Source organism: Gordionus sp. m RMFG-2023, chromosome 1 (assembly GCF_954871325.1).
Source record: "Gordionus sp. m RMFG-2023 chromosome 1, tfGorSpeb1-WG-v2, whole genome shotgun sequence".
Lineage (NCBI taxonomy): Eukaryota > Metazoa > Nematomorpha > Gordioida > Chordodea > Parachordodidae > Gordionus > Gordionus sp. m RMFG-2023.
The window spans coordinates 29,610,328-29,625,672 of record NC_088775.1 but is presented as its reverse complement, the minus strand read 5'-3'; the positions used below and the strand labels follow the sequence as shown (position 1 = coordinate 29,625,672).

At 27.3% G+C, this 15,345-nt stretch overlaps 1 protein-coding gene across 1 annotated transcript in view; it reads left to right on the top strand.

The window, feature by feature from the left end:
- Positions 1-3,133: 3,133 nt before the first annotated feature.
- The window catches only part of LOC135931956 (uncharacterized), a 42,139-nt gene continuing 29,927 nt past the window's right edge, over positions 3,134-15,345 (top strand). The window contains exon 1 of the mRNA XM_065469276.1: positions 3,134-3,213. Coding sequence (XP_065325348.1) covers positions 3,165-3,213 — 49 coding nt within the window. The 5' untranslated portion in view covers positions 3,134-3,164. The remainder of the gene's footprint in view (positions 3,214-15,345) is intronic.

Below are 15,345 nucleotides of genomic sequence, written 5' to 3'. Positions count from 1 at the left end.
AGGAACGAACCGTTATGATTTTCTAAACAGTAACTAAACTTTTATAAAAATATATAAAAAGAGCGAACCGAACTGCTATAAATATTCTTGAACCAATTTAAATCGGTTCACAACGGTTTTTTAAAATAATTAATTTAAAATTATTAACCTAAATTTGAAATTTTAATTTTCCTTGGGGACAATCTAAATTCGTGATTTCTTATCAAATTAAAATTTTTTATACTTATATATTATCTTCATATCAATAAATAGCAAGTTTATTGTTTTTACTTTATATACTCAATCTAATAGAGATTAGGCAAATTACTAGTTAATTAAATAAGATATAATCTTCATGGTATCAAAAAGATTTCTCTCTAAGAGTAATATATATAATATGGTGTATGATTAATTTTAAAAAAAAAATCAAGTTAATAAAAATCGGAACGAACCGAAAAGAACCGTTATAAATTCAAAACCGAACCGAACAAATGATATTCTTAAAAAAAACAGAAATGGAACAAAATCTTTATAAAATTTTTAAAAAACGAGACGAACCGAATCGCTATATTTAACGGTTCGAAACTCTGGTTTAAATAATTTGATTTTTTTATGGATCAACATAATTTATAACATGGCAAATTGGCCCACCAAAGAAATCGGTATAAATATTGGTTTGTTAATTTTTTTTTGATATTATTAAATTTTTTATTGATATTACACATTTAGTAAATAAAATTAAGTTGTAAAAAAAATATGAAGAAATAATTAATAGGACCAACATTTAAAATGACTTCTATTTAATCATCCTTTTGTTTTATACTTAAATTTATAATAAATTTCAACTGTATTAGATACTCGCCGAATTGACGCGGGGCTGAATTGACGCTGTGCCGAATTTTCAGCGCCGAATTGACGTGGAACCGTTAAAATATTCTAGCAAGCTTGAACTTATCCATAGAATATGAAGATGTTTTTGCAAGATTTATTACAAGTTACTCTTGAGCGAAAGCTTCCACACTTCTAGGACTACCAAATATCCTCTGCATTTGAAAGAATAGGATACTACACTGTTGATATTTTTATCTAATCAACTTTAATTGAGATCTATTTAAATATATTTTACACTTAAATTCATTGATAGAAAATGAAGATGTTTCTGAGATTTATTACAAGTATCTCTTACGCTATTATGAATATTCGTTTACGCCTCTAGGGCTGCAAAATTCTATCTGCTTTACTTTGAAAAAAAGTGGAATACTCCTCAAGTTGATAATTAATCTTTTTATTTTTATAACTTTTATTGACAGTTTAATCTGAAAAAATTACCTTTAAAAATATCTTTCTATCAATAAGGCTCCCTAAAATTCCTATGTAAATTAAAATCGTAAACATGAATAGTTAAACAGTGAAGGATTTCATCATGTATTTATTTTATTATTTCGGTTGATTGCCTATGGATAAAAAATATGGTAAAAAGTATAGTATCTTAAACTTTATAATTTTGGTAGAAAATAGGCCATTATGTATAATAAAAGTATTGTGATTGTAGCAATGTTATTATGAAAAGATGATCTTATGGTAATAGTACTTGTTACGGAAAAAAAGTAGAATGGTGTAATGTTAGTTGGTAAATTTTCAAGTAAAAATTAGAATATTTGGATAAGTTAAAGGAGCCAAAATATTATGAGTTTATAGTTGGACATCCCAAAACATAAGTATAGGAAGGTCAGGAGCAGTAGAAAATTTTGCTTACGTAAAAGAACATACGTTATATTTCAAGAAAATCGACCAGTACCCCACGAATCGCTGAGGATTATGGCCACACACTTAAATATTCTACGCAATAGTGTGAAAATATTATGAGGGAGAAACAAAAAGCAGAAGTTTTAAACATTGATACTCACAGAAGCAAAATAAAAAAGCTGTGGGAGTAGAAAGTCCTAATAATTATAAGGGTGTTAAAAAAATTCATGATGCATATCCAGAACGATCCTGTATCGTCCATAAAATATCCCCCCCCCTCTCTATTAGGCAGAAATTTAAATTAGTTAAAAAAACACAATAAAGAATGCGTTTTAGGGATTAGAATATGTTATTCTAGTCTCCATTTCATATGTTGATTTAATTTAATTTTAAATTATCAATCTGCCGCCATTAAGTAATGCACAGAAAAGAATAATTTATTAAGAGAAAGGTCAATAGAGGTAAAGACGATTCTGCCAACAGTGGCAAAAAAAGAATAATTTTTCTGAAAGGAACTAAAATCCTGGATTTGATCCATTCTTTTTTTTATTGTTCTCATTTTTTGAAAAATAAGTTTCAATTTTATTATTTTAAATTTATATTCATTTTTGAAATTGTAATTTAAATTACATAAATTTACTTTTTTGAAATTATAAATTTAACCATAAATACACCGGACATTGAAAATAATATTTTAGGGTTTAATATTATTACTTTTTAGTAATCATAAAATAAATAAAAAATTCCACGCAATAAAAAAAATTATTATTGATAAATAAATAACATAATAGAAACGTTCTATTTTAGAATTTATTATTTTATTATAAATATTTTTATAATAAAATATCACATTTTATTTTATCTTTTTCAAGTATTTGATAATTATATTATAAATTAAATTAAATTGCAAATTTTCTTAAAAAAAGGATAAAATTATTAATTTTTTTTAAAAATGAAGATGAACCAAAATTTGTCACAATTTAAAAAAAAATATTTAAAAAAATAATAATAAAAATTAAAAAATAATTAAGGCACAACCCTTTAAACTTGAGCTAAAAAAAATAATAAAATAAATGTCACCGGGTTTTTAAAAAAAAAATATATATTATCATTGTCACAAAAAAAAATCAAAAATTTTGATAGAAATATTAAATATCTTTAAATGATGTTATTTTATGAAGTAAAAATGAATATTATCAAAATACATTAATAAACTTTATTTTGGCAGACAAAATCCCTCATATTAATACAAAATATTTTCAAATTTTTGTAAAATAAAGAATTAAAAACTTTTTGGGGGTTATTTTTTTAAATAAATAAATAAATCATGCTTTATTTAAAAATAAAATATATCATTTTAAAAAGAAGCGCCATTGGAAGAATATTTTGCTAAATTTAGAAAGAAAATAACGCCAAAAAATTCTGGATTAAATTCTTTAATGGCGAAAATGATATTATATCATAAGAAAAAATTACTGAAGCGTTATAGTAAGTGGATCTAATTTAAAAATTATATAATTTTTTTTTGAAATTTCAATTCAATTTTTTCATTCTTTGCTTTTATAATTATAATCTCTATTGTTTAAAAAAAAATTTGTAATAGGTATATTTGGAAGAATTTAAGATAAATTAAATGTTTCTATATAAGTTAAAAAAAATTTAAATTAACCGATGAACCCCATATTCATATTTTCACCTATAATTAGGGAGCCGCCCATTGTTTTAAAATTTATTTTATCCGCTGTCCCAATGTTGAAATTTTTTAATCCTACAACCAACACTCGCCCATAGTGAGAGTGACATGTAGTTTATTGTTCCTCTATAACACACGAGTCTTCTCTAATGTAAAAGTTTTGAAGGTTTTTTTCCCCGGAATTTATGGTTATTATTAGTGATCTGCATCGGGCCTAATTTTTCAAGCCCGACCCGGCCCGAAATTTTTTATAAAAGTTTTTCCGGCCCGGCCCGAACCCGAAATTTTTTTTAAAAAAATTTATCGGCCCGGTCCGACCCGAATTTATTTAAATTTAGAAATTAATTTTTATAATTACTCAAAATAAAAGACATATGTTATATGTTGTTTAGTTTCAACAAATAAAATCAAATATTTTTATTTTACATAAAAAATTCAATATAAAATTGATAAATTTAGATATATTTAAAAATTCCAAGGTCCGACCCGACCCGGGCCGGTTTTTTAAAAAAAATATTTGGCCCGACTCGGCCCGAACCCGATTATTTTAAATAAAATTAGGCCCGAGCCCGGCCCGAAGCACGTTCAAGCCGGGGCCGGGCCTAACTTTGCAGATCTCTAGTTATTATATTGTACATATTCTCTAGTAAACTCTGAATAAAAACTGATCTTTGCATTGATGATAGGGAAGTAAGCAAGTGTGTTTAAATGAATTTTTTTTAAAAATACTAAATGGGGTAAATATCTTAAAGATTTTAAATTTGGGAATCTTGTTGATTTTCCCCATTAAATAGCGATTTTTTTTAAAAAAACTCAATTTATGTCAGAGAATTGCAGAAGTACCATTTGCATGGCTTGGTCCGGATTTTTTTTAAAAATATTTTCGTCCCGGCCCGGCTTTTTTTTAAAAAAATCTAGACCCTGCCCGAGTATATTTAAAAAAATTAAAATACGGCCCGGCCTAAACCCTTGCCGGACCTGCAGGTCTTTGATTTATATATAGGTGTCTGCTCTCCTACTATCTATTTAATTATAATATTGCTTTTGAAATTTTCTATTAGGTATATGATATGTAAAGAAATTCCCAATTTTGGCCATTTTTGTTTTAGCGATTTAGAACGAGATCTTTCGTATTTCTCAATATTTCTTATTTTAACGTTTTGAATTATGAGTGAAAGGAATTTTAATCAATTTGCTTGATATAAGTTTACAATAGGAACGAATTTTTATTAATAGATGAAGATTCGAGTAGTGTAAATTGCTAAATATGAGATTACAAAAATATAAAATTAAAGCATAAAAATTGGGGTGAGGGATAGTGTTTTTAAACGGCTCCTTTTAAGCCGGTTTTAAAAATGGCTAACTCAAAATTTTATCTAGAAAAATATTACACAAGCCTGAAGATTTTTCTCGTAGATGGCACAAAGATTTGAACATCTGTTAACGAAATCTCTAAGCTTAGGCAATATTTTTCTAGCTAAGATATCTAGTTATCCGTTTTTAAAAATCGGCTTAAATCGAGCAGTTTAACAACCGTAGGGGGGGGGGGTGGTAGAATTAGCTAATGTCAAATTTTTTTCATATTTATTTATAAATTGCTCAGTACATAAGCCCATAAAGAGGTGGGGAGGGGGGGGAGTTATATTCTATAATTAAAATTATATAATCTCTTAACCATTTCATTATATACTTAATTTTTATCAGTTACCCGCTGAGGTCAAAATTTTATTGGATTTGGAAAAAAATTAAAATCCAGTAAAAATTTTTATTTTAAATTTTCAGCCCGGCCCGGAATTTTTAAAATTTTGAATAATTATGATAAAATTAAAATACGCTCATGAATAGTTTCTGGGTGCGTGCATATGGAAACTTTTTTTCCAATCCTTCAGTGTACTCAAAACCCCAAACATGCTAAAATTCATAATTTGAAATCCTTTTCGTTTCTTCATTAATTCCAAATTTTATCCTAAATTGAAATTTTTAAATATAAGCTTTCTATGAGGAAAGTATTTTATCTTCAAACTCCAAAAGGGTGAAAATACGTTTAAAAATATTGAAGAAAATAAATATTAAACTCTATTAAAAATGTCTTGGTTTTATTATCTAACTTCAAATTTTTTTTTGTACTCAAATATTTTTTTTTAGAGTTTATTTAAAAAAAAATATGAAAGATTTTTATTTATATATAAAAATTTGGTAGTGTTGTTAAAAAGCCCGATTCGGGTCGATTTTAAAAAATGGCTCGATTAAGATTATAACCAAAATAATATTACGTAAACCTAAATATTTTGCACATAGCTGACTTGTCAAATCTCGATATTTACATAATATAATTTTAGCTAACCGGGCCGTTTTGAAAAAATCGACTCAAACGTTTAAAATTTAATCCTCAACATACTTATCTAAGCATTTAAATTAATATTTTATAAAGTTTAAGGTTTTATATCTTAATATTAAAATAATAGGGCAAAATGTTGTATAGCGTATTATTATCTCTCTTGTAGTAATTTTATCGTTATGTAGGAAAAAAAAATTTGTTTCTTTTGAGTAGGGTCTGTGGCCTAGTCTGTGAGGGCGTTTAATCTGCTAGTTCTGAGTTCGAATCTAGGAAGGATAATTTTTTTTTTCCTGAAGCCAATTAAAAATGATTCCGTGCTACGAGAGATGAAATAAAGATTGTAAGATGGGCCACGTGATTCCAATATGTAGGTTCTTATTGTATTTTTTTAAAATTTGGTTGAAATATAATAATAATAAATAAAAATGGAGATATAGTTAAAAATTTGATTCTTGCCACTACACCCACCTGAGCATTCACACTTTTCATCTTCTCCACCTGGGTAATGAAAGGCAAACCCCACAATTTCATCTATACTTACTCTATAAAATCGCTTTATTATCTGTCTTTTAATTTTTTAATAATTTTCTGATTTTAAGTTGCTTTTTTATACCTGTTGACTAATACTCAATTTCTAAAGCTAATTTTAATAGCCCCCTGAATTATAAACCACCCTCCAATATGATTGAAATTAATTTTTCATCGAAAAAATTTCAGACTATATTCGACCGATCGATCGATTAAATCTATTATTATATGATATGTTCAATTGTTTCTTCCTTGTACAACCGATGTCCAACAAAAAAAAACAATTCTGAGAAAAAGAACGAAACGAAAAATTGGCGATTAATCAAAATAACGAGCTAACTTTTCTTCTTCATCTTTCTTTCTTTTTCAAAACTTTGAATCGATTCAAAAAACTTTTTGTTACATTTTTTAAGAAATTATTATAATAATCAATTAATTTAAATAAGATGATAATAACAAGTGTAAATAAGGTGACCTTTCTAATATGAGCACTAAAAGGGATAAAAAATATATTTTTTTGTAAGTTAAATGGGATTCAATCTGGACTCGCAAAATGCCATGTCATGAAACAGCTGCTTGAGATTTTTAGGAGGGTGGGGGGTTTCAGCTGGAAATCTTGAAGATTTTGAATTTCTTAATTTTAAATTATTTTTACGAGTATGATCTTTAAACAAAAAATAATGATAACAATCTGATTTTAACGGAAATTTATTCCAGCATGAGTTGTTACCCGTCCAATTAAATGAGACAATTTTGCCGCGAGCCTTTAAATGTACAAAGGTTTATGGCGAAATTGTCGGGAAATGGCTGAATAGGTATTGTATGCTCTGTACATAAATTCGAATACATTTCGAGTAATATTATTTTTTAGAACAAATTTAAAAATCGTTCTCGTTAGATGATTTAAAATTGAAAAATAGCGAATCTTCTTGTGAGTATTCGGGATAAGTCGTTATAATAGAAAAACGTATGTTATAATATAAAAAAACTGCACCTAACTAGTTATCATAAATTATAATATGGGATTATTTATTTTTTCAAACCAGTGATTAGCTATTACAATAAAATAAACCGCGTGAATTTTTTTATATAAATGAAAAATGATGATATAATTATACTTAAATGGTTATACCAATTTGTCAGCGAAAATAAGATAGAATCTTTTTATTTTAATGGAATGTGCTTAATTTTTATATTTTAAAGATAAATATTTTGTTAAATAATCCAAGCAAAACAGTTAAATCGGTATTATTTATAGAACCTATATCGAACCTAAGCCATTTATTTTTACATATTTTTGATTTGATGGTGCCAGGCTACCTAAGTTAGCTTATATAAAAGTGTATCTCCCAAATCTATTCTAATTAGTCAGGGGAAAATCATGAATATATATTAACCGGATTTTAAACTTTTAAGCCGAATCGATGTTATCAACTTTTTTTATCGTAAATCGTAATCGATCTTCGATATGGTTTGGATGGTTCCTTACCTAAGAAAATCTATATTACACTGTATCACTAAAAAAAGAAAACTAATAAATGAATAAATACTCCTCCCTCATCCCCTCTCCCTATAGTAAATAATGTTATAATTCAACGTATTAAAGAGAGTAGGGCATGTCGTTTGTTCAGGATGACATTGTGACATGGTAATGTTATTCCGGTAATAAATGTGCATTCTAGTGAACGTGAATCGTGATTAAGAGTTGTATTGCATTGCACGATTCATCTTTTCTTTCTTCCTTTTTTAAAAAAAATTATTATAATTAATAAATAAATAATATATTATTAAATAATGATGAAAATGATTATAATAAATCTGTTATTTATTTTTTTATACTTTTTCCTTCCTTACTAATTGCTATTAGCTATATAAAATTTAAAAAAAACCTAAACTTTAATAAAAATATATAATATATTATTTATTTATAACTTTATAACTTGCTAAAATTGAGCAACAAAAATAAAAATAATGATTATATTTTATAATTATTTTTTTTTCTGTCGCGACCTTTTACTTTACAAAATTACAATTTAGAGATCTACTGATATCTCTCTAACCTCGTCACCTCCTTCTTTTATTTTTGAAAATAAAAAAATATATATTATATTTATAATATATTTTAATAAAAAGTTTTTCTGTAATGTCATTTTAATAAAAATATAATATAATTTTTTCTTTCTTTCTTATTCTTATTATAATAAATTTTTTTAAAGAGATAGAAGAAGCATAATTATAAAATAATATAGAAAAGTAGTGTGGAGTTAATAGGTTTGATTTGCTCTGCTCTATATGCTCACTCTACTATCAGTAGTGTGGAGTTAATAGGTTTGATTTGCTCTGCTCTATATGCTTACTCTATTATCCCTTTTTTTTGTGAGGAAGCAATACAGAAAAAATCATAAAATGATAATCAAGATAATAGTTTTAAAAGTCCGAGTTAGATTTGCTTTATAATGACCCTATAATAGATGCCTGCAAATGGCAATTTTCACGATTAGCCCGGTTTCAATTTTTTACTAAAGTTGCCCGTCCTGACCCGGATATATATAGGTGAAGACGAAAATAAATAAATATTTATAAATTCGGAGAGAGGTTAAAATAAAAACACTATACTTTATGGAGATTATTTCTTTTATCAAATATCAGAATTCATCAATAAACCTAATTATACCCTTTTTCTGTTAATGATGATTTTGACCATATTTTGATAAAATTCAAGATTATGATTAAAAATTTGAGCAAAAAAAGATCTAATAATAATAATTAAGACTGTAAATATCAAATAACCAATAATGATGATTTAGGTTATATTATTCTCTTATTAACGCAATTAACACAAATGGTATTTAATTTATGAATAATCATAATAGCCATAATTCAATCATTAAAATTATATCAAAATAAAATATATTATTTTAACAAAATTAAGGCTTTAGAATAATTTTTTTTTCTATTATCTATTAAGCCGGTCAGTCATCTTTGCTGACGCAGCTCGTTAATTTTTTTTGTTCGGCCCATGTAAATCTTTTTCAGACAGACCGGGCATTACAGATCCACTCTATGATCCCCTTATCATCGCCATGCCAAAATCGGTCAGTTGAGACTTATTTGACCCCCTTTTTTAAAAATACATGTTCTCATTTTATTTAATTTTGCAAAATTAGATATCAGTTTATTCTTATGCTTTATTTTAAATATATATGTTTTATAATGTAAATTTTTTCTTTATTAGCCAAAAACTTGTAGTGAAAGCCTTATCAATTCTCACTTACACTATAGATTTGATCGAAATGCTAAAAATAAAAATTTCAATATGGGATAAATTTTTGATAGTCGTGAAATTTTTGCGGGAAATTTGATTAATTTTATGAAATTGCGAAATTATTCATGCGCGTAAAAAAAAATGATGGAAGAAAGTTTCGCGCATAGGGAGACTGACAACCCTTCACGGGCAAAAATTTTCTTAAACAAAAAGGCGGAGGGGAGGGACATAAACACCCCGATTTATTAATTTTTTTTTATATCTCAATGTTGATCATTGTTGTTGGGCCCCTGCCTTAAGTCTATCTAAATGTAACAGATCCGTTTTTAAAATAAACTTTTATTTAGTTGTGGACTGCCCTGCCCAGGTCTGATTATTGAAGAAATAATTAAAATGATTCGATCGCAATAGATTTTAATGGAGTTATGACGTCCAGCTCCTCTTTATTAAACTAAGAGAGTACTTAGCTCCAGAAACCCGTATAAGTTATACTCAATACCAATTATTTTTAATCTTATATGCAATTTGATTAGTAAGGTATTTGCAGTTATAACAGTATTACTTGCGCCACGCTAAACCAGCCCGAATTTTTTAAAATCATACCATTTTATGGGCACGTTTAGGGCTTTTGGACCTTCAGAATGTATTAAACCTTTTCCCGACTTTACCCTTCTAAAATGAACCATAAAAATTGATTAGTCAGATTTTGGAATTTTTAACTGGTACTACCCAGTTGTAAATGATAATATCTAAAAAATTCCATTTCAATTCGATATTAAAATGATCACCGGAAATTAAAATCTCTTAAAAGCCCCCCCCCCCCCTCCCACACTACTCATAAATAACCAATAATATTCTGATTCACCTAACTAGTTTCCCAATTATTTCCCCAATATATATTTTTTTAAATGTCATTTTCCGAAAAAATAGAAAAATTAATTCCGTGGATTTAAAAACTAAAAATCGATAAATTTAATATCGTCTACTAAAACTTGTTTAAATATGAGCGCTCATGGGGGTAAAGGTAGCTAGATTTCTGATTAAGTTTTTTTTTCACCACGAGAAATGATCCCGAATTGACAAATTTTTCAAAGTGAACAGATGATACACAAGTTAGACATGTTCAGTTCTAAAAAAAAGGTTTATTAGTCCATTTTTCCCCAGAGAAAAAGAGATAAAAGAAAACTATGGTTTTATTTAAGTCTAAGTAGGCGTAGGAATACCACAATCCTAAAAGATTTTTTGCGCAACGTCCCTTTTTGATGTAAGCAAAAACCAAACCACTCTTAACAATTTTATTTTTTCTCCAGGAACCCCAGGTGCCCAAATTAAACGGTTAATTTATATTTAATATAATTTTATCTTTTTTTGAAAAAATTAATAAATTCCCAATTCTTAAATTTTTCCCCTCCCCTATAAAAAAAATAGAAATTTTCGTGACCTGTCTCTCCCTATTTCTCCCAGTCAATACCATTTTTATAATAAATATAAATTATAATAAAAATTTGAAATAAAATGCAGTACATATCAATTTTGTGGTTTTTAAAAATAAATATTGTTTTTTATTATTATTATAAGAGATTTATTGTTATTTATATACAATAATTTTTTTGTAATACTATGGAGATTACAGACACAGACAGCCCACTAAAAATATAAAACATTATTTAAATTATATACTTGTCTGCCAAAATTAATCAGGTTTACTTTTTTCTCCAATTTAAGTTTATTTTTTAGATAATAATAGTGCTACCTAATTGAGCCAAAAAAATGTTTATAAATTGGTTATCAATTTGCGCGATACCATTTGAGATGTATTTTTTGCGTTTTGCGTAATCAAACGCTCAAGTGAGTGAAACTAAAGCTTCTATTTTTTAATCATTGGCGGATTAAGGTATTCAAATTTCGTTTTGATTTGCTTTGGTTTAGAGGTTTGCAATGGGGGGGGGAGATTGGTTTAACTCGGTCTTTCGACCATTGTTTAAAAAATACCTTTAACGAGCCAGTACACACTCACCCATACAGTCCTCTAATTTGGTCATCTTTTAGAACTGATTTATTTTATAAGAAATCACATTTAATGTAATTAATTGAATAAATGGGTTAGAACAAGGTATAGTGGGCGAAAGCTTGGGGGTCAGAGCCTTATATCCTCTACCTAAGCCTATTACAATAAGACCCCTTTGATTATTACAATGCTGACGATGTACATAGATAGGACTCCTCCCCCCACCACCTATGTCAAGGGCCTTTACGAGGCTAGATTAATATTTTCAAAGAATTAGGATATAATATGCAGGCCATATGGTATTAGGTTTAGTATAAATAAATATAACAATGAAATTGCGAAATTATTTATTTCCTGTAATGTATTAATAAAATTTAATTACACATTTGCATAAAAGAAATAGCCCAACCTATATGGAACCCGGGATTAGAGCTCGGCTTGGCTAGCCCAATCCCAGTTTTTAAAAAATTTCCGAACATGGTCCCATATAGATCACTGCCATATATGTTGTCGGGTTCAAAGAAATCCTGCATAAAATATTAACCTTTTTTTCAAGAAAGTGCTGAAAATTATGATAAATGTTAGTTTTGACAGCACCGATTAACTTAAACAAGTTTTATTTCTAATTCGATACTATAAATTTTTGTTTTACTTTTATTTTTTTATCATTTCAAATTTATTTAGATTTAAAAAATTTAACCCATCACTTGATTTGTTCCTTGTTTACGACCCGAACGTTTATAAGGAATTATGTAAAACCTGCCTAATTTGAACATTTTACTAAATCCGAACGATTGCCTAAATTGATCAAATTTTATTTAAAATAAAGTACCCCCCCCCCCCTCCCTTCTCCCCTATTAATATGAGGATGTAAAATTATAAAATTATTTTTTGGTTTTACTAGAAAAAAAACATAAATACAAGGAAATAATATTTTAATTTAAAAAAATATAAAATAAAATGTTTAATGTGTTTTTTATTTTATACTATTCAATTTATTTTATTTTATAGTAATAAATAGTGTTTTTGTGGTAGTAATCTCAAATAAATATATAATATAATTTATACAAAAGAAATTTGGCTATGGGGGAGATGGAGGGCTTAATGGAGTAATTTGTGGTTTTGTTGATTTTAGCAAAAATTTATTTTTAAAATTAATACGTATATGCACAACTTGCCTAATTTGAACACTACATTTTTAAAATTACACGATAGAAATTTGGATCAATCTTGTGATTAATTTTTTTATAGATTTGAGCTCTAGTCGTGTCCTTATCTGATTTTGTTCGAGCAAGATTTCCCAGTGGCTTCTGTAATTTACAAGTTACAAGGTATCTTTAAAAAATGCAGGTAGTATAGTAAGTAAGTAAGTAATGTAATATTTATTTTTGAAAGTTACAGTTAAAATATCTTCTAGGAACTAGTTGTAGTCATTTTACAAATATCCATACTCTTCATGAGAAAATAATTTCAAGACAATAGGCCCGGGGTTGGTGGTGGGGGGGGGGTCGAATAGCGGTATTGAGGGCGCATTTAAATGTCTCGTATATTCACGAGCATGAAATAGGTAAAAGTCTTTATTTAGACTAGGGTTATTTAGTCTATCTTTATTATAGTACAGGATAAATATCCGCAGCGCTATCTTAAAATAATAAAGATAATTGATTTACATTATTAGATTTTGAGGTCTAACCGTCTTATATAAATAATATCTAAAAAATATAACGATATCAATTTAACTTCATACTCAAAGAATACATTCATTATCGAAAATAGATGTGGTTAAAAATATATAAGAAAATGATAAAGATTAAGGGAGAAGGGGGTTTGCTAGGTATAGATAGAAGAAGGAAATATATTTTTACTTATTATAAAATATAAATATATTAATAATAATAATAATAAATTTAAACAAAAATATTTAAAAAGAGATACCAAATTTTTAGAAGATAAACATTTTTGAGGGTCCGTTGAACTATGTTATATGTGTGTGTTTTTTTTAATGAAAAAGATAATAAAAAAAATTTTTGGTATATTGGGTATAGCAAAAAAATAAATAAATATTATATATTTTAAAAATTTGATTATCGCGGTTTTGCCAAATCTTTGTCTGGGACCTGCAGACCCTGCCGGAAAGAGATATTAACCAAAATGGCTTTCTGGGTATTACGATACATATATTTTAGCATTCATTCATTTATCATATTGCTAATTTCCCATTGAAAATATTCACAAATTGCAGCCCAAATTATTTAAAATGAAGAAAATTTAGAATTGAAAAATCCAGGCCGGATTTGAGAATAAAATTCTTTAAAAAAATAAATATGGACCGTGCGGGAAGACCATTGCAGGTCTCTTTCGATTTTTTATAGGATTCAGGCAAGTTCAAGTCTTTGACAAACGGGCGGTAAATCTCAAGTATGTCGCCTCCAATTGTTTCTGTATCATGTAAATGCCGATAAAAGTTGCCAAAAAGCCAGATTTGGGTCATTTTTTTAAAATGGCCCAATTAAGATTTTTAGCCAAAATAATATCATGTAAACCTCGAGATTTGGCAAATCGAGGTCCAAACTTTTCTCGTGCAAAATCTCCAGGCTTACATTATATTATTTTGATTAAAATCTGACCTAAATCAGGCTTTTTAATAACGTTATAACTTAAGTCCATTTTTTTTAAATAGCATACAAGACATTTTTTTTTGAACATTCCACTAGGGCCTAAATTTTTTTGAAATTAAAATATTATTAGGTCGAGCTATGGCCTTCAAAAATTTAAACTTGCAGGGCTATAGCTCACCGATTTAGCTTGAAAAAACTAGTTTGGGTCTACCACGTTTGGGGTGGCTCTATGACTCATGTGTAGTGATGGAAAATAAGTTGGTTAACTCTATTAAACCTCTAGGTTTGAACCAATTTTTTTAGTTTCCTCTAGATTTATGTAAAATATTGGCTTAATTTAACATAATGGCTAAGCTGCTTCCGAGTGGGTTCAAGATTAGCAATTGAAAATTCAAATATATCTATATATATATATTCTTTATAATATTCACGAAAAGTAAATATATTTAAAAACCTTTATACATCTCCCAATCCTAAAAATTAAACAATAAGTAAAAAAAATTGTTAGTTAGCGTCTGAATTATAGGAATCTAGGAAAATAATTCCCACAGAAATTAATTTCCCGGAAAAAAAATTCCTAAAATTGTTAACTAAAATTACAAACGATAAAATGTAGTCAATGTTAAACTTAACTTAATTTTTAAAATATTATCAAACCATATAATGTGTGTTTATGGCTTTATCCCGAACCCAGTTTTGGTAAAAATTAAGCAAAACAATTATTATAAAATAAGCTAATACTTTTTCATACCCTTAATCTAAATTACCTTATAGATGCCTTGTTTCTGTATTTAATCATATCATAAGTTAACATTAAATTGTGATGGCCTGGCCAGGCCCTGGGTTTTCATTTTTTAAAAAATATAAAGGATTATTCGATTTTTAAAACATCATTTATTAGCCCTAATCAGCAGGTCACTGTTTAAATAAACTATGTTTTTTAAATTCACCCCTCGAAGTTTTGAGGTTTCAAGTAATTAAAAAAAAATTAATCAGCTTTCTTTTCATTTAAAATTTTTTTTTTTACAATTTTACAAATTTTTAGAACCTAAAAAATTATAAAATATTAATAATTTTCAATAAGTCTTTAGAAAAAATATATTAGAAAATGCAATATCAAATTGGGAAATTTTAATTGAGAATTTTCACAATTGCCCTCAAAGATGGTTT